This window comes from Nelusetta ayraudi, unplaced genomic scaffold, assembly GCF_046127955.1.
Source record: "Nelusetta ayraudi isolate G7.1 ecotype Tasmania unplaced genomic scaffold, CSIRO-AGI_Nayr_v1 ptg000182l, whole genome shotgun sequence".
Classification (NCBI taxonomy): Eukaryota; Metazoa; Chordata; class Actinopteri; order Tetraodontiformes; family Monacanthidae; genus Nelusetta; species Nelusetta ayraudi.
The window spans coordinates 35,001-54,890 of record NW_027466231.1 but is presented as its reverse complement, the minus strand read 5'-3'; the positions used below and the strand labels follow the sequence as shown (position 1 = coordinate 54,890).

At 49.1% G+C, this 19,890-nt stretch overlaps 1 protein-coding gene across 2 annotated transcripts; it reads left to right on the top strand.

Annotated features, from left to right (window-relative positions):
- Window positions 1–509: 509 nt before the first annotated feature.
- On the top strand, window positions 510–7,425 carry LOC142881111 (P2X purinoceptor 5-like). 2 transcript variants are annotated; one of them, XM_076015172.1, is made up of 12 exons: window positions 515–716; window positions 2,067–2,217; window positions 2,471–2,542; window positions 3,257–3,332; window positions 3,434–3,530; window positions 3,652–3,732; window positions 3,808–3,949; window positions 4,314–4,453; window positions 5,636–5,729; window positions 5,816–5,881; window positions 5,969–6,051; window positions 6,410–7,418. In XM_076015172.1, exons 1-12 carry the CDS (start codon window positions 580–582, stop codon window positions 6,462–6,464), a joined length of 1,194 nt encoding a protein of 397 aa, XP_075871287.1. In that variant the 5' UTR covers window positions 515–579; the 3' UTR covers window positions 6,465–7,418. The 2 variants fall into 2 exon arrangements, with proteins under 2 accessions (XP_075871288.1, XP_075871287.1); XM_076015173.1 differs by lacking the exon at window positions 2,471–2,542 and having other exon boundaries at window positions 510–716; window positions 6,410–7,425.
- The last annotated feature ends 12,465 nt before the right edge of the window (window positions 7,426–19,890 follow it).

Here is a 19,890-nt window from a genome sequence, read left to right as displayed (position 1 = left end):
CCATCCAGAACCACCAGGGTGTTTAGCTCTTAGAACCACCTAGAACCACCCAGAACCACCCCTGGACCACCAGGGTGTTTAGCTCTTAGAACCCTGCAACCATGGAGGAGATGCAGCTGTTTTATTACTGACTTACTACTAATAGAATTTCTTCAAGTTTGGTGGGCCGGATAAAAAAGCTTAACAGGCTGCAGATGGCCCCCCGGGCCTTAGCTTGCCCACCCTCATATAGAAGATGGATGGATGGATGGACTGTGACTGTCCAGTAGGTGAAGATGTGCTTTCACTTGCAGAAGGAAAATATATATATATATATATATATTTTGGAGCACTTGTGTCACTTCTCAACGTATTGAAGGTGCTTCTCTCTGACGTGATGTTGTTACTGAACACCACAACATGCACTGCATCCTGTCTGCTGCGTGTGTTCACATGACGACGAGCACAAGCACATTTGTGAACGTGTGCCCTTGATTTGTGGCGCACCTCTTCCTCCTCCTCTCTCTCCCTCCCTTCCTTCCTCCCTCCCTCTCTCTCTTCCTCCCTCTCTCTCTCTCTCTCTCTCTCTCTCAGCCCAGCATGGCCTGCGTCTCCCTCAGGAGCCGCTCCATCGAACTCCTCCACTATAAAACCCCCAAATACATCGTGGCCAAGAACAAGAAGGTTGGGATTCTGTACAGATTGTTTCAGCTCTGCCTCCTCGGATACATTATTGGGTGAGTCCAACCGTTCCGTTTCACTCTGCTCACTCTGCTCACTCTCTGTCTCTGCGGGCAGTCGTCTCACTTTACTGCGTCTTCGCCTGATGGAGGTTTCAACAGTGTAAAGATCAAGTTGACCGTGTTGATCACATGTCAGTGTGTTCAGTGGGAATCGTGAGCTTCCAATCGCTAATATTTGTCGGAGGTTTTTATTAATACACTATAGACCAACGCCTTAATATGGTTAAAACAGGACATAGCACTTTATATTCAATGGCAAACATAAGTAGATCATACAACAAATACCCTACGACTACTTTCATTGAATATCTCCATACAGGGTACACACACGAAGGGCAAAACCCAACTTAAACCGCGCTTGTTTCCTACAGGAAGGTGCTAAAAGCGGCCCAAAAAAAAGTGCACTTTGTATCGAGGTCGACAAAGCCATGTAGTTTCCCCCTCACATCCAAAGAAAGTGTCCAATCAAGATCATTTGATGATCCAAAAATGTCATAACCAACTTTCTGCTCACATCTGAACCCCATTTTGACCCTTTTAACCTTGATAACCTTGATCAATTTTCAAGAAATTTGGCAAGCACATCAGGAGCGGTGAAACCATAGCGCCACCTCCAGGCTGGGTCAATAGGAGTCGGAGTCGTCCGAAGGGGTCGGAAGGCATCAGGAGGGGTTTGCAGGATTCTGAAGGGGTCGGTAGGCGTCGGGGTGGGGGGGGTGGTCGCATCAAGCGGGCTCAGCCCCATCGACGCTGCTTGCAGCTTCAATTGTTTTAACACTTGTCTTATTGTGTGCAGGTCCTGGTTTTGTGGTTCTGAAAAAACAAACGTCTGCATGTGAACTATCATTATATAGTTGTGTTGTATTTAGTACATCATATTATTTTATCATCAGCATCGTTGCTGTTTAAAACACCTTATCTCTGTCTGCAATGGCTTTAATTATAAAAAAAAAAAAAGAAAAAAGAGAAGATCTGCATCTTTTGCTGGTTTTGTTCTTGTGTAAAACAACTTTCCACAAGTTGCACCTCCTCTCTGTGTCTTTGAAGCATAGAAGCATGGAAACGTGGAAACATGCCTGCTGGAACTCAGCAGTGGAGGGGTAAAGACGGGCTGGGTTATCGCTTCCAATTCGTTCCAATGTGTGTGTGTTTTACACAAGGACGAAATCTCTTTAGTAGAACTGTCAGGCAGGCGGCAGAACAACAATGTTGCTCAAAGTGGCATTTCGTAACATTTCTGAAACAATCTTATCTTCCGCGTCGGCCGCACCGTCTGCCTGCGACGTGCTCACTCACTGTTGCAACACCAACAAACAGCAACAAGCTTTCGCTGGCTGCCTGCAGGTGGGTCTTCATTATCAAGAAGGGCTACCAGGAGACGGACGAAGCCGTGCAGAGCTCGGTCATCACCAAACTGAAAGGAGTCTCGGCTACAAACACCAGCGAGTCTGGCCTGCTGGTGTGGGGCCCCGAGGACTATGTCATCCCTTCACAGGTGAAACACGTCCCACGCCATCACAGTGCAGTCATCTCTGTGTGAAGAAGCAGAAGTGCAACACTTCAACTCATGGGGGGGGGGCATGAAGCAACTCAGTAGAAACGCAGTGCCTTTGCCTTTCCCATCTCTGCACAGTTCAACGTCTGACACTTTGGGACTCATGTTCTGCAACAGTGCACCAACGGATGAGCCGCCTTTTCATCCTGCTGCACTCAAATTTACTCATTTGATTTTCTCTCGACTCTCACAGGGAGAAGCGGTGCTATTTATAGTCACGAATTTCTTTGAAACCCCCAACCAGAGGCTTGGATTCTGTGCTGAGGTGAGAGTCACTCGCAGCTGAACCTGCGAGCTCTGGCTTGAGGTTTTCATGAGTGGGGTGAGAGTTGCAGCTGTCAGTGTGAGAGCCAGTTGCACAATGACTGCTGCAGCAGCAGCAGCAGCAGCAGCAGCAGCAGCAGCACTATGCCCTTTAAAGTCTCAGTCAGTGAGGAAGTGGTGGTGATTCTGCTCTCCCCTCTCTGAGGAGCCCTGGCCCCACAGCACCTTGTCAAAACACACCATCCCCTCTGTTTATGTGTGTGTGTGTGTGTGTGTGTCTCATACCACCTCCTTTCAACTGCACTGAGAGCGACTCACTTGCAGAGAACGCCTGGTATGTAAACGGACGGAGCTTCTGGACGGGAACTGCAAATCCCAGCATGCACTGCACGGCCTCGCACACTGAATGAATGTCACCGCTTGGTGGCGCCGTTTCTTCTTGGAACTCTCACGCTCACACTGGACCGTTAAATCAAGGAAGAGCAAAAACGCAGAAGGACGTCAAAAAGCCGAGCGTGTCCTTGGCACACGCCTGGAACACATGTAGAATGATGCATGTATGACGGATTAGCCTTCAACTGGAGCGTACGGCTTCATCACCTTTATCGCTTCCGAGTTGAAAATACATCCCTGTAAAGACTAAATGGACAACGGTCGTTTGTAGATTGCAAGTGTGTTTCAAAATAATTGTTTTCACAATTCTTCTTTTCCTCAGAGCCCCAAAGTGCCAAGTGGTCGCTGTCAGTCGGACAGCGACTGTGAGGAGGGGAAGATGGTTGCTGTTGGAAACGGTGAGCAGCAGTGAGATGCCCTCACTCCCCGATGCTCGTGTTGTGTTGTGTGTTTTCCAAGTGCTCAGACGTGTTGTTGTTGCGGTTTGCGTCCCCGTCAGGAATCATGAGCGGCCGGTGCTTGCGGACCGGCGGTGAGTCCGGCGGCACCTGCGAGGTGTTCGGCTGGTGTCCTGTTGAAAGAAGCTTTAGACCAAAGTAAGCAGCGGTGCATCCACGTTAAAACACTGCTCCAAACATGAACCATAGACAGTATAATACCAACCTCCTGTGTGTGTGTGTGTGTGCGTGTGTGTGTGTGTGTGTGTGTGTTTTCTAGAGAGCCGCAGTTAACAAACGCTGAAAACTTCACCATATACATCAAAAACTTTATCAAGTTCACCAAATTTCAATTTTCAAAGTAAGTCTGCGGTCCCGGCACTGGTCCGAAAAGGCCCGGCTCACTCCCACTAATGACCCACGTTGCTTTTCGAAGGTCCAATGTTCTTGAGACGACCGACGAGAACTATTTGAAGGGATGTCGCTACGACGAGGAGAGCGCCCCCTACTGTCCCATCTTCCGCCTGGGAGACATCGTCCGGGGGACTGGCTACAGATTCCAGGACATGAGTACATTTGTTCGTATCACTTTTCTTTCTTTTTTTTTCTTTCTTTGTTGCAGCAGAAAAATGCTTCGGGAAGCGTCGATCCGAGAATTGACCCATGGTTTCTGAATATATGAAAAGCAATAAGGCAATGGAAATGAAACATTAAATATGTGTAGGGTGTAAAAGGGGAAAAAAAAACAACAACAAGATATTAGCATCTTATGAACAGTAAGCGACAGAAGTGATTCACTCACGTCAGAGAAAAAACATGCACAGATTGAGTTCCTTCTTCTGGAAGTTGAGCTTGTGAGCAAACCTGTCCAATCTGTCTTCATGTGAGTGTGATGCGTGTGATGTGGCCGCTGGACGCTGAACCCAGTGTGCTGTTCTCCAGGGTGGTTCTGTTGGCATTCTGATTGAGTGGAACTGTGACCTGGACAAAGGCTCTTCTTACTGCCACCCAAAGTATCACTTTGATCGTCTGGACGTCGGCGTCTCCGTCAAGACGGTGGCGGCGTCCGGGTATCATTTCAGGTACGGACAGCTCAGAGTGATGAAGCGCACTTCTGCTGCGAGGAGTCAGCAAACCTCTTCTTCTCTGGCTCATATCTCCAGTGGTCTCCACAGCCCATCGCCAGCCAGCGCTGCTTCCTCACGCCAGCTTCCTTCATCTTCTCCTTCATCTTCTCCTTCATCTTCTCCTTCATCATCTTCTCCATCATCTTCTCCTTCATCTTCTCCTTCATCTTCTTCATCTTCTCCATCATCATCTTCTCCATCATCTTCTCCTTCATCTTCTCCATCATCTTCTCCATCATCTTCTCCTTCATCTTCTCCTTCATCTTCTCCATCATCATCTTCTCCTTCATCTTCTCCTTCATCTTCTCCATCATCTTCTCCATCATCATCTTCTCCATCATCTTCTCCTTCATCTTCTCCATCATCTTCTCCTTCATCTTCTCCTTCATCATCTTCTCCTTCATCTTCTCCTTCATCTTCTCCATCATCTTCTCCATCATCATCTTCTCCATCATCTTCTCCATCATCTTCTCCTTCATCTTCTCCATCATCTTCTCCTTCATCTTCTCCATCATCTTCTCCTTCATCTTCTCCTTCATCTTCTCCTTCATATTCTCCATCATCTTCTCCTTCATCTTCTCCATCATCTTCTCCATCATCATCTTCTCCATCATCTTCTCCTTCACATCAACAACAACAACAAGTCTCCGTGGTCTTCCTGCTCCTTCTCGGCCTCCTGCTTGGCAGCTCCACCCTCAGCATCCTCCTACCCTCCTCTGTCTGATGTCTGTGGCTGTATCTCCAAAACATCTCACACGCTCTCACCAATACAATCCCAGCAGTACGATTCTCCTTTCATTCCTGCAGGTGCTGTTCGGTTCAATCAAACCTGGCACTTTTTCTTTCTTCTTCACACACATTGCTTATGTCTTGGTGCAACCAACCTCAATCCCTCCCTCTGCTCTCCTGGTCACACTGGGCTCCAGCTTTCCTCCACCCGAGCTCTGATCTCACTGCAGATCACAACGTCTGAACAGTGAAACTCCGTCAGTTCAGGTTCAGTTCATGGCATCGCCTGTGGTATATTGTGCAATCAACCCAAGTCAACGTGGCGGGGGTCCTCGCCAGGGTCCCCCTCCACGGCTCTAAGCGAGGGTGGTCTTTCTCAACGCCCGTCATGCTGCTTTGTCCCACCAGGCACGTTCGGTACTACAAAGACGCTGCTGGAGTGAGCTACAGATCCCTTTTCAATGTCTATGGAATCCGCTTCAGCGTCATGGTGCATGGAAAGGTAGGATGAGTGGATTCGAAGTGGACCCAGGGTGAAGAGCGAGCGCTGTTCAGCCGCATGGTAAACGCAGCCCTCTGGTCTTCCAGGCAGGGATGTTCAGCATCGTGCCGATGATCATCAGCGTTGGTTCCGGAGTGGCTCTACTGGGTGCGGTGAGTAGAGTTCTGCTGTCCTGCTGCACCTTCCTCCACGGCCCCGCGGTCACGCTCACATCCAACCAATCACACTTGCATCAACAGGGAGCTTTCTTCTGCGACATGGTCCTCCTCTACCTCATCAAGCAGAAAGACTCGTATCGCAAGTGGAAGTTTGAAGGCTGGGGGTGAGAGAAGCGATGCGGTCCAATCCTATGGAGACAATACAAACACTTGTCCACATTCGCTTTGCCTGAAAACTGTTGGCTCAGCTCAGATGTCATGAGGCCTCTGGTGGGGGTCATGTGAGAATGTTATGAGTTTTTAGGACAGGTGGCCGTTTTATAAATGCCATTCTTCAGTTTTACATTGCTTTGGTAAATAAGATTTAGAGCTGGTCAATTCTAATTAAATACAGCGGGTAGTTTTGCTCATTCCAGGTATTCCACTATAGTATACTGAAACCCATGATTAATATGCTTTGATGTTCCAGTTAATTGTCGAAAAAGCGCTCTGATGAATCTTGTGTTGTAATTTGTTCCACAGCAATGAAACGGAGACGGCTGAAGTCGACAAAAAGAAGGCGGAGGATCTGGCATAACGCACCTTTCATTTTCCATTCCTTTTTGTTTTTCCTTTCCTTTGTAAAAGCCACTGAGAGGTAAAAGTGAAGCCCCGCTGAAATACATGTACATCGCAATATTTGAAGAATGTCTTTCTGAGAAGCGTCCCTCGGATTCCTCACCTTCACTCCCTGCTCCTCTGGGACTGAGCACTGGGCGCCCCTCAGTAAGACCCACCTGCTCCAGACCAGGGCTCCTGCAGTCTGCAGTACCGCTAGATTGACTCTCCACGAAGATGTCCATAAGACTCCCAGATGGTGGCCACCAGGGGGCGCCCTAAAGCCTTGTCTAAAATCCTCAGTTGGAGCGCCAACTCTGCTCTGAGGCAGCGAGAGACATTTTCAATCGCCCTAAATCCCAGCATCTGCTCAAGTAATTGCTCGTATTATTGTACTGTATTATTATTGTTGTTGCAACTCCTCAGAAATACAAATGTGCATCGAGTCAATACTGGAGTGAAGGTGGGTGAAGCAGCGGCGATCCCAGAGCGTCGGCCGCTCACTCAACAATCCAACTGCTGGCACTGCATTCATTCATTCATCCATCTTCTATGACACCCTGGACCAGGGCCATCATACAGTGTCTGGTACCGCTTTGACTTGAAAGCTCATTCACCCGAGTGTAACCATGCACTTCACCACTCTCCCGCTAGAGGGCGCCTTTTACAGCTTCCTTACAGCAGGTGCTCATTGGTTTCCCTCAGGGATGCTCACACACAACCTCAGCGCACGCAACGGTCGGTCGAGAGACATGAACGTTTTCTCTTTGTATGCTTGAAGGATTTTTGGGAGGTTTTGATTTTACTGTTGATTCAAACTTGTTCCATGTGTACAACCAACCAGCTTTGTATCGTTTCACAAGTATCCATGTCTGTCGACTTTAACTGCCTCCTCGCTTGTTTCTTGAAATTTTCAATAAAGAGATTGTGAAAGAATGTGGAGCCTGCCTGGGTGTGCAGCTGAGAGAGCAGCTGAGAGAGACGAGTCGGAGCCAGCGGCGCCATGGCAACCGTGCTCCAGGGTTCCACCAAGCCCGTGGTTCTGTTCTGAAACACCTCACTGACCTCTGCCAGGTCCATGGTGTGTGTGTGTGTGTGTGTGTGTGTGTGTGTGTGTGTGTGTGTGTGTGTGTGTGTGTCTGCCCAACCTATCGTATATATGGGAGACCCAAGCAGGCCCGCAGCCGTCGGGACGGAACTCTAGCAGAGGTGTGGGGACCCCATCTGGCAGAGAGCGGCAGTGCACGTGGAGGCCGAGCAGGGCCGGAGCCGACTGGAGGGGAGGAGCCACAGGTGCGTTGGTTTGCAGGATGGCAGCAGGTGTGTCAATCAGGCGAGACTGCCGCACCTGCAGGCTGTGAAGACTGGGACCCTGATTGGTCTCTGTGAGAACCACAGTGCTGCGATCGGAGACTTGAGTTGATGTGTTTGTGATTGTTCAAATACAAAAAGTCACAAGTGAAGCCACGTTTGACACACTGACACTACATCAGAAGTAATGGAAGAGCTCTCGCCAACAAAGCGACAAACTCCCCAACTGAAAATGTGGCTTGTTATTACACTATAAACCTGTATCTTGCATAAAGACCTCAATAAATGAAGGGTGCTTTCGCAGAAATGAAAGACGTTGGTCATTTACTCCTTCATTTCCGTCAAGACTGACAGTGTGTTGCTAGGTGTGTTGCTGCCAGTATGGCAACTATGCAGTGCATGAAGGGCGGGGCCGAGGCCGGGAAATCTTTCATCAACCAACACACACAAAAACAACCTTGAAACTACAGAGCCATGATGACTTGGAGGTGGAACTTGTTTTCAGTGCTAGTGAGGCCAAAGGGAACCTGGTCAACACCGTCACTCGTGCAGCAGTGAAGTGTTTGATTCCCGCACGTCGTGAAGTGCGCAGGTCTTCAATATTCTTATGCGGGACAAAATAAATTATAATAATAATAAAAACACCAAAAACAAATGACAGATTTGTTCAATAAGGGGGAAAACAGGGAGGTGTTGCTTGCAGTGACACAAGGTTCCAAAGGGATCTGGGAAGATGATGGAACATTTAGAAAAAGCAGCAACTGGATTTTCTTAAAACATCAAATGTTCAATCTAATAATAATAATAATAATAATAATAATAATAATAATAATAATAATAATAATAATAACAATAATAATAACAATACTAATAATGCGAGGGAATATCTATGTTGGTGGTCAAACCATCGTATTTGATTGTCAACTTGCAGCTAAAGCTAACCTGAAACACGAAGCTACTCTTTGAATCTTTACGTTGAGAGTGCGTCACAAACAAAGGGTTAAAACCCTGGAGGCTCTTTCCCGTAAGGCCTTGTTGCTGTGCCAGCAGCATCAATGGCCTGCATACCTGGGCAGGTGCAGGTATATTTAGCTTTGACACAGAAGCGAAAGCAAACTTCCTGGAATGGCGGGAACACGGAAGTCGGGCACCAGTATAAAAGAGCGGCTGTGGATTCTGGACACACCATCAACCGACAACATGAGGCTCCTGCTGGTCGCGTCCCTGCTGCTGCTGTGCAGCACCCAAGGTGAGCAGAAAGACAAACTTGCATCTCGTCTGAATTTGCACGATTGGTTGACTTGAAGTTTGGACGGCGGCACTCTGGAACTCCGTCCTTTGTAACTGTGGAAGAGTGTGGCTGTTGTGGACGGAGGTCAACGCTGTGAAGTGTGAACTTGCTCTCGCTCCACTCGCCCCCTAGTGCTCACGCTGCGATGCTACATGTGTGCCGACGGCTCCGACACTGTGTGCAATCTGGAGGTGCAGTGCGGACCGTCAGCTGTTTTCTGCAAGACCGTTGAGAGAGGTGCGAACTCTTCCTCCTCTCTCTTCCTCCCTCTCTACTCCTCCTCTTCTTCCTGCAGAGCATTAGCTGCCACTGTAGAGAACTGTCTGTAGGATTGCCCTCCTCTCTGCACCGCTGCTGCTGCTGTGATGCTGCGCGCGACGTGGCAGCCGGTTCCGCTGCTAACTCTCCCGTCTTTACGTTCCAGACGGCACCATCGTGTCTCGCACGTGTGAGGAGACGTGTGCAGAGAACGACGACGACGACGACGACGGTGTGAGCTGCTGCGACGAGGATCTCTGCTGAGACGGCCGAGCGGCTCCTCTTCAAGCTCCTCTTCAAGCTCCTCTTCCTCACTTCTGTCCACTCAGCTGCAGTGTAACATCAGCGTCATGCTATCGACAGTGTTTCACATGTGTTGAATAATAACAACAATAATAATAAAAAAAAAAAACATGCTTTGGGTCGGTGGCTTTTGTCTTTGTGCAGTTTGTGACAGGTTGCCGGTTCAGTTACACAATCTGATATACAGCATGTGTTGCCTCATTGACCCGACCCGACCCGACCCGAACCCAACCCAATCCGCCCTTTCAATCAGAACCCGTCCATCTCGATACGGATAACGGCGATTTCAACGTTGGAATTGGTTGGATCAATACTTGGCGGAGCGGTGCTCAGAGAGAGAGGGGAAGAGAGAGAGAGAGAGAGAGAGAGAGAGAGAGAGAGAGAGAGAGAGAGAGAGATTGATGGAGAGAGAGAGAGAGATTGATGGAGAGAGAGATAGAGGGAGAGAGAGAGAGAGGGAGAGAGAGTGAGGGAGAGAGAGAGACAGAGGGAGAGAGAGAGAGAGGGAGAGAGAGAGAGAAAGAGAGAAAATGAAAGCATTGTGTCGATGCAAAAGTATCAAAGTGTGTGTGTGTGTGTGTGTGTGTGTGTGTGTGTGTGTGTGTGTGTGTGTGTGTGTGTGTGTGTGTGTGTGTGTCAACAGTACTGGCTGTGTAAATACTTGGGTGTCAGACCCCTAAAACACCTCCGTGGTATCAAAGCCCGGCTGCACAGTAACTGACGTGGTCACTCGCCTGTGGCGGCGGCCGCTGTCATCTGTGAATCCGACCAATAAGAACAGCCATAATTCATAAACCCGCCCAATCAACCGGGACTGAAAGCCCAACACTGACAGACAAACCTCAACACACTGGGAACACAGGAACTGAGTCTGATGCATCCACTCACACTGTTGATTCATAGATAGATAGATAGGTAGATAGATAGATAGATAGATAGATGTATAGATAGATGTATAGATAGATACTTTCTAGATCTCCTTTAGAAATTCACCAAAAGCACATACACACTGTTGATACTTCAGTCTTTAATCATCAAAGAGAACGCCAGACCATAATGGCAGATCTGCTCATGACCCACCATGGCACCGTATAGCACAGTGCTCTTTATTAGCATCGTAGCCTTGGTCATTACTGCAGTGAAGCTCCAACGGGGACAGCGGAGGAGCGCTGGCACCGACTTCAGAGTGAGGAGCCGCTGTGGTTTGTTGCTGAGCCACATTCCTCTCCCTCAGGTGGTCAGACACACCCTGGTATCACTGGTATCACTGGTATCACTGGTGTCACAGTGCCAAGTGACTGAGGAGCTGAGGAAAGGCACTGCAAAGGACTATTTAAAAAACTGCCCAGAACATCATCAATCAACCTCTACCATCTACCTACCTCGGACACCATCTCCAACTCCAGATGCTTGCATCAAACACACCACATTCTCAAAGACTGCTTTCATCCTGCCGAGCATCTGTTTGAACTCTTACCCTCCGGGAAACGTTAGAGGTCCATCAGAACACGCACCACGAGAGTCATGAACAGTTTCTCGGCCAAAGCCATCACCGCACTCAACTCTGATCCGAAGACACATCACTGACATCTGCACCACACAACAACATCTCATGCAACACTGCAATTTATCACCCTGTACCCGCACTCTGGCACCCTTTGCACCTTAGAGATGGAATACTAGAGGATGTTCTCTCTGTATTGTTGTGTATTTTAGTGCCTTTTAATGAATTTTATTTATTATGCTGCCATGTTTTATGTTTTATGATCCAGTGTGTCAGTGCACTGAATTTCGTTGTGTTTTATACAATGACAATACATTTCTAATCGAATCTAATCCAACAGTGGATCCCAGTGGATCCCAGTGGATCCCTTCTTCCATCTCTCTCCCCTCAGAAGACAACGGCCACAGCACAACCTGCAGTTTGCCCACACTGGATCTCCTTCAGACAATCATGCTAATAAATCAGGTCATAGAGAGAAAGTGAAAGAGCGTCAGCATGAAGCATGAAACTCAAACACCCGAGCAAACAATTCAGTGGTGGATCAACAGCAGGCGGCCGGGCCGGTCGCTCCAGTCTGACCACATTCACACCCTGGCAGTCGCAATCACTGCAGACCATCACAAACACAATGAACACACACAGTCCTCACAATCAACCTCACAATCAACTCACTCAGGCAGTCAGAGGGCAAATAATAATAATGATAATAATAATGGATTGGATTTATATTGTGCTTTTCAACAGTTCCTGACATTTGAGTATTTTGTCAGAATAAAGAGACAGAAAAAGATGACATGGTCTCAAGACATAATAAATAAATAAATAAATAAATAAATAAATAAATAAATAAATAAGAGTAAAAGAACAAGAACTTTGACTGTGTTGACTTTGAGATCAAATCACTGCCAGAGCGCCACCGCATGGCAGGACGTCACCTGCAGTCATCCTGGGTGCTGAGAGTCACTGGGCCATCCTCTATGTGGAAAATGACACACTGCCCTCCAGCGGTGAAAATATGTAGCTACACTTATCGCCCCTATTAGCCCTCCTGTATACTGGAGTTCAGCTCTCTGCAGGCCTTTGATGCCACTCTATCTATCTATCTATCTATCTATCTATCTATCTATCTATCTATCTACCTACCTACCTACCTACCTATCTATCTATCTACCTACCTACCTACCTACCTCCCTATCTACCTACCTACCTCCCTATCTACCTACCTACCTCCCTATCTATCTATCTATCTATCAATCTACCTACCTATCTATGCTGTAATGAGGACATTTCCCCAGCGTGGGATTAATGAAGTCCTTCTATTCTGTTGTAAACCAACAGTTGCACCCACAGGTACATGTTTTCAATGACTTCTCTTAAAGCTTCCCATTAAAGTTCCCAAACTCTGCATTTCCTCCTCTCCTCTCTTCAGACATTTATTTTCCGTCTCTTCCATTCCTCTCTTTCTTTCCCGCTTCTTTTTGTCCTTTTTAAGTCTGACTGCTCGACAAATGCCACCAGACGACCCATTTATAGAGACAGAGAGAGAGTGTGAGAGAAAGAGAGAGAGAGAGGGAAAGAGAGAGAGAGAGAGAGGGATGGAGGTCATGTGGTGCCGTGGGAACAACGGCGCTAAAAAATACAACCCTGCTATGGCACACACACACACACACACACACACACACACACACACACACACACACACACACACAAGCCAGCAAACAGCTCCAAGTCCCTTCAGTTCAGGGTCGGTTCTCCTCCTCTCACTCACTGGTACTCAACTGGTGGTTGGAGGACCAGAACCATCAGCATCACAATCCAACCACTGGTCCCACTTTCTGTCATCTGCCATCACTTCTCCCAGTGTAGTCAATACATTCATCAAGTCATTGAAATGAACTATGTATCCTGCAAAACCAATACCACCCAATCAGCCCAGCTCAGCAAACCACCCAGTTTGGGGTCCCGACCCACCAGTTGAGAAACGCTGCTCTTGCCACTGACGAGCAGAGCGGCAGTCACTTCCTTGACGGCGGACGGATGTCACTGAGCGAGGCTCTGATCCTAGAATCTACGCATTCCTCACCAACCACTCCCCTTCAGCAAGGTGGCGCCGTCGCCGTGGTAGCAGCGCCCCCTGTCTGTCTGTGCTCTTATGTATTATTTTCTATTTTCTTAGCTTTCCACCACTGGCACTGTTAGCATCCATTTTTTTTTCCTTTTTAAAAAAGGTTTTTTTTTTAACTTACGCATAGTTAGCTAGTTAGCTAGCTAGCCAGATCAATAGATTTAGGAAATTCAGTTTCTCAGCTGCACAGTCAATCATCATGAATCAGTTCATAAAAAGTGCACAGAGTAAAAGAGTAATCTTAATAAAGTAGTAAGAGAATGATTGAGATGAGTGCAGTGACAATGCAGTGGCATCATGTCTGAAAACTGCTTCACTTTAAATTCTCTTTCTTTACTCCTCTTATTGCACAGTCACGGCCAAGTCTTTGAAAATGTAGCAGCTTCAAGGTTTCGGCTTCTTCAAGTTCGACCGGAGCAGTTTGGAACCACTGGGCAACCCAAACCTTCAGAAAGCTTTTTGGTATTTTTATGATTTTTTTTTTTTTTTTTTTTTTAAACGCAAGACGTTACGTTTGATTTGATCAACATGCCAGAAATAGAGGCAGGAGCCAAACACGGAATACGAGTGGAAGTCATGGAAAGAAGTTGAAGAATCCACCGTGGTGAATCAGAGGCTGACTTCTATAAAGAGCCTGAGAAATATTAAACTGCTCCACGGAAAATACTTTGGACTGTGTGTGTGTGTGTGTGTGTGTGTGTGTGTGTCTGTCTGTCTGTGTGTGTGTGTGTGTGTGTGTGTGTGTTGCGTACCGGGGTCGTTTGACCTCTCTTAACCGTCTGACCAACAAACCACAGAGAAAATAAGCGATAGATATTTCGCTGCTGGCAGTCATCACAGGGTTCTGCAGAGCCGCTGCTCCCAGCTGACCAATCACAAAGACTCTCTCAAAAGTATTTCTTCAAGTCGTTTCCCGCCACATTACAGCTGGATCACCTCATCTTTTGCTGGCTCACTGGCATATATACACAGCACATGCAGTATCAGTACTACAAATCCCAGAATGCTCTGTTGGTTGGTAGTTTGCTCGTGGTTGGATGTACATGGACCTTTTTGGTGCGTCCACAGTGTTGCCAACAAATAGCACCAGAGTGGGTTCCGTCTTTCACAATGACAGTGGGGGCCTTTGCAACTGCACACACACACTGCACACACACACTGCACACACACTGATGATACGCACTCAGTCTGAAACATTCTGGCCGCCGGCTCTGTGATTATCCGACGTTGTGCGACATGACAGACTCGCGCCGCCGGCTCTGTCATCTCACACTGACGGTCATTTCAAACTACAGAACTACGCACCAAATATTTCTCCTTCTTTCAATCACCTCCGTGTTGAGCTGCGAGCCCCAACACCACCTGCCTTGTCATTACTGTCTCTGTGGCAGCGGCCACGCCAAGCTAACATCGCTGCCGTGTTTTACTGCAACGCACACACACACACACACACACACACACACACACACACACACACACACACACACACACAGAGGCAACATGGGCGCATGTGTGTGTGTGTACAAAGTCCACCAATTTACCTCTGGACTTTCATTTCTTCTCTAGTGAATTTTTTGTTTGCAGTAACTTCAATTAATCCATCCATCCATCCATCCATCCACTCATCCATCTATCCGTCCACTCATCCATCCATCCATCCATCCATCCACTCATCCATCCATCCGTCCACTCATCCATCCATCCATCCACTCATCCATCTATCCGTCCACTCATCCATCCATCCATCCATCCATCCACTCATCCATCCATCCGTCCACTCATCCATCCATCCATCCACTCATCCATCCATCCATCCATCCATCCGTCCACTCATCCATCCATCCATCCACTCATCCATCCATCCATCCATCCATCCATCCATCCGTCCACTCATCCATCCATCCATCCACTCATCCATCCATCCATTCATCCGTCCACTCATCCATCCATCCATCCACTCATCCATCCATCCACTCATCCATCCATCCATCCATCCATCCACTCATCCATCCATCCATCCATCCATTCAATTCAATTCAATTCAATTCAATTCAATTCAATTCAATTCAATTCAATTCAGTTCAGTTCAGTTCAGTTCAACTGGGACTTGATGGTGTCCTTGTGTTCAGTCTGTGTGCCGCCAAGTGCAGCCAATGAACTGCGCCGCCTCTGACCACACCCCATCCTACCATGGTGTGTAGAGCCGAGGTCCAGAGAGCCACAGCCAAACCAACATCTCCACCTCTGGCACACACACACACACACACACACACACACACACACACACACACACCACAGCTCGCAGGCAAAAATGTCAGAAGAATGGGGATAAAATGGTTCGGCCAAAGCCACAAACACACTCTCAATTTCTCTCATGCACACACACACACACACACACACACACACACACAGGCACACCACACACACACACACGCAAACACACAGTCTGTAATCAGCTGCAGATTTGGAAAGCGGCTCTAATTAGAGGCCGGCTCCACTTTGTGATTTAATGAACTAAATCTGCTGCTGGGCCATCGAATCAAACCCCAGCGGACGCATTTCTGCCGGCTCTGTGGAAAAAAAGGAAAGGACGTCGCAAACAACATCAATGCTGATTCCACCGCTCCGTAGGTTTGACTCGTTTCTGAAGCCTTTGAGCCGCAAATCCATGGGCTTGCAATGAATCACTGCCACACAGAGGGAGGAAGAAAGAAGCATCTGAGGAGCGCAGACATTGCTGGAGAAGAGTTGAACTGGTGCTGGTGGAGGTGGTGGAGGTGGTGGAGGTGGAGGTGGAGGTGGTCGAGGTGGTGGAGGTGGTGGTGCTGGTGGTGGTGGAGGTGGTGGTGCTGGTGGTGGAGGTGCTGGTGGTGGTGGAGGTGCTGGTGCTGGTGGTGCTGGTGCTGGTGGTGGAGGTGAAGGTGGAGGTGGTGGTGCTGGTGGTGCTGGTGGAGGTGCTGCTGGTGGTGGAGGTGAAGGTGGAGGTGGTGGAGGTGGAGGTGCTGGTGGTGGTGGAGGTGGTGGTGCTGGTGGTGGAGGTGCTGGTGGTGGTGGAGGTGCTGGTGCTGGTGGTGCTGGTGGTGGAGGTGAAGGTGGAGGTGGTGGTGCTGGTGGTGCTGGTGGAGGTGCTGCTGGTGGTGGAGGTGAAGGTGGAGGTGGTGGAGGTGGTGGTGCTGGTGGTGCTGGTGGAGGTGCTGCTGGTGGTGGAGGTGAAGGTGGAGGTGGTGGAGGTGGTGGTGGAGCTGGTGGTGGTGGAGGTGAAGGTGCTGCTGGTGGTGGAGGTGGAGGTGGAGGTGGTGGTGGTGGTGGTGCTGGTGGTGGTGGAGGTCCAGGGCTGCAACCGGACCTCCTCCAGGAAGAGGTTCCTACCTCTGAATGAGCAAACAGGGCACCATCAGAACATGAAGATTCCACCGCTCCTGGTCCAAACAGTGGGAGGATCAGAAGCCTTCATCAGAGCCACTCTCCACCAGTGGAGGCCAGCAGTGCATGACTGCTTGTTTGATTTGGTCCAATGATCTTCAGAGGAGGAGGAGGCCGAGGCTGACGGAGACCCTCTCCCCTGAGACCACCAGTGCATTTACAAGCAACTCACTCTGCGAGTGAATTGGATGACAGATGCTGATGGATTCCTGTCCTGTTCCTGAGCTCTCCAGTGAGAGAGTGAGAGAGTGAGAGAGTGACTTTAAGAGCCACCTGCAGCCTTTATCACTGCGTCCTCTTCCTGCTTTAAAAGCTCCCCTCAGCCACAGGCTCCTGTTTACCACACAAACACACCCGCACACACCGTGTTGTCTCCCAGCCCGCGACCTTTGACCTTTGTCCTTCCTTCCCTCTATTTGCTTTTTGTTTTTTACACACTCGGAGGAAAAAAAAGGCAAAGGTCCTGGAGGTTAGGGTCCTGGTCTCCAGGCCACGTCTTAAGGGTGTGGGTCTGGTCTGAGACTCTGAGGCACTCTTACTGGGTCTGGGTCTGGGTCTGGGTCTGGGTCTGGGTCTAGGACGGACTCACTGGGGATTTTCATCCAGCCAACGCTGTAATAACACGATAATAACGGAAAAGTGTTGGGTGGAATCTAAAAGTCATACTGCCCATTTTTCTTTTTCCCCCTGTAGTTGCTCTTTGAAGTATAAAGTTGTGGTCCGGTCCTCGACCTCGATGCTCTCCGGTCTTGCGAAGGTCTCGGTCTGGGTCGGCCTCACACCCTGCAGCCGAAAGGTGGCCGGGTGCTCCAGGTCGAGCCGCCCACAGACCCAGCAAGCGAGGCCGGAGGAGAAGGGTTAGGGTTAGTGGTGGAAGTAGTGTGCTCGCTTCGGTTATGAAAGATGGAACATCAGCGGCCGGAACCACATGACCTCATGGCGAGGAGCGGTGGCAGCGAGCAGGGAGCAGCAGGGAGCAGCAGGGAGCGGGCTGGTGGGACAGCTCGGAGCTCAAACCACAGCGGCCGCGTATGCCGATGATGATGATGATGATGATGATGATGATGATGATGTATTCATCACCCATCGCACCGATGACGAATGAAATGAATATGTGGAGAGGTTCCGCCGCGGACACACATGGAACTCCTATCATCTCGAGATGGAGGGGTAGAGGGATGGAGGAGTGAAGGGATGGAGGGATGGAGGGATGGATGGGTGAAGGAGTGAAGGATGGAGCAGGACCCCCTGGATGACCCCAGACTCTCACTCACAACCTCAACTGCTGCCATAAAGTGGCTCCATTGATGCACAGAGGACACAACAAGTGTTCGTTTGCCAGGGTGGGAGAAAGTCTGTAGACACACACACACACACACACACACACACACACACACACAGAGACACACACACACAGACACACACACAGACACACACACACACACACACACACACACACACACACTATTGAAGGTGATTGTGCGTGAAGGCAGGAATGTCTGCGTTTGGACTGTTTAAACTGTCTGTGTATGTCTGTGTGTGTGTGTGTGTGTCTGTGTGTGTGTGTGTGTGTGTGTGTGTGTGTGTGTGTGTGTGTGGCATCTGTTTGTGTGCAATTGTGGATGTGTGTACTTTTTTCTGTTTTAGTGTTAACGTACATTTGCTTGTTTGGGTGCATTCCACCTCTGACTGTGTGTGTGTGTGTGTGTGTGTGTGTGTGTGTGTGTGTGTGTGTGTGTGTGCGTGTGTGTGTTCACGAACGCCCCTCCCGACCTCCAGCTTGTGTTTGTCCAGTAGGACGCTGTGACTGGTTGAGATGGCAGAGCTGGTTGCTCAGAGGGAGCAGCTGTGGTCAGGAATGTGCCTTCTGTGTGTGTCTGTGTGTGTGTGTGTGTGTGTGTGTGTGTGTGTGCGTGTGCGGGTCAGTGGGAATAAGTGAGCAAAGGTCTAAAAACTATGTTAAAAAAAAAAATCAAGAAAAAAAACAAACCCCGGTGAGGTCAAAATAATTTGACTTTATTCCTTTGACAGTTCTGATGTTATTATTATGCAGCATCATTTATATCAACATGCATCATATGGAGCTGTGGTATCATCATTCACTCTGGGCTTCTTCACTCTGATTATTAAATCACCGAGGACTTCTCCCCCCCAGCTAGGAAGGAGACGCTGGGATGAATCTCGTTTCCTGCCCGTGTGAACGACTTGCAGGAAGCTTCTTCCAGGGGCAGTGAACAGGTCACGTGGCGTGACGTGCAGTGAAGCTGCAATCAGGTGAAGTCGCCTCAGGTGTGACGGCGGCGCAGCTGCGAGCGCAGGGCTGCAAATCAGCTCCTGGTCCAGTTTCACGGAACTCCCTCAGATTCTCTCCGTGGATTCTGAAGATCTTCGCCAGATTGCGATGTTTCCTGCGGCTGCAGAGTGCAGCCAGACGTGTGTGTGTGTGTGTGTGTGTGTGTGTGTGTGTGTGTGTGTGTGTGTGTGTTGTTGCTGTTGTTTGTGTTGCTTCTTCACCTCCTCCTCTTGCCAAAGCTGACTTCCCCTTCATCGGAATCGGAAGCCTTCGCTGCTGCTTGACCTCATTCTGGGATGTTTTCAACCGGCTGTCTTGAGCCTGTTGCGTCTTTGTGCGGCTGTGCGACGGCTTGACTTGCTCCCCCTGCTGGAGGACGGTGAGAGGCAATGACAGAGCCTCACCTGGGAGACTGTAGAGAAGGACGATCTGCTGTGAAGGGACAGCCAGGGAGAGAAACACCGAGAGCAGCTGTTGCTACAACAATCCCAACCTTGGTGCATCTATTCCTCCTGGAGGGAGTGACGTCAGAGCCCCCACCCCACCGGAGCTGCATGGCCCTGCCTCTCTCTCCCTCTCTCTCTCTCTCTCTCTCTCTCTCTCTTACAGAGCAGCTCCAGCATCAGCTGGCCACGAGTCACACCTTCCTTCCTCCTCCTCCTCCTCATTGTTCCGCTCCTCTCTGATTGACACTTTTCCCAGCGCTGCAAATGCACTTTTATAAACTTTATTCTCTGCAAACGAAGATGCGTTCAGGGACCTGGGTCATGTGTCCGGAGGGCTGCAGCTGCCGCTGCTGCTGCTGCTGCCGCTGCCGCTGCTGAATGGATCGTTTATTTATGACGCGCGTCAAACTTTGCCAAGTAGGTTAGTGTACGAACAGAAAGCGGGGGCTGTC

What these genes read in the sequence shown, in the direction of transcription:
- LOC142881111 (XM_076015172.1), top strand. Translation starts at nt 580, where the DNA reads ATGGCCTGCGTCTCCCTCAGGAGCCGCTCCATCGAACTCCTCCACTAT. An exon ending in CTCCTCGGATACATTATTGG is followed by an intron (nt 717 to 2,066) that starts GTGAGTCCAACC and finishes GGCTGCCTGCAG; the next exon opens with GTGGGTCTTCATTATCAAGA. An exon ending in GGCTTGGATTCTGTGCTGAG is followed by an intron (nt 2,543 to 3,256) that starts GTGAGAGTCACT and finishes TCTTTTCCTCAG; the next exon opens with AGCCCCAAAGTGCCAAGTGG.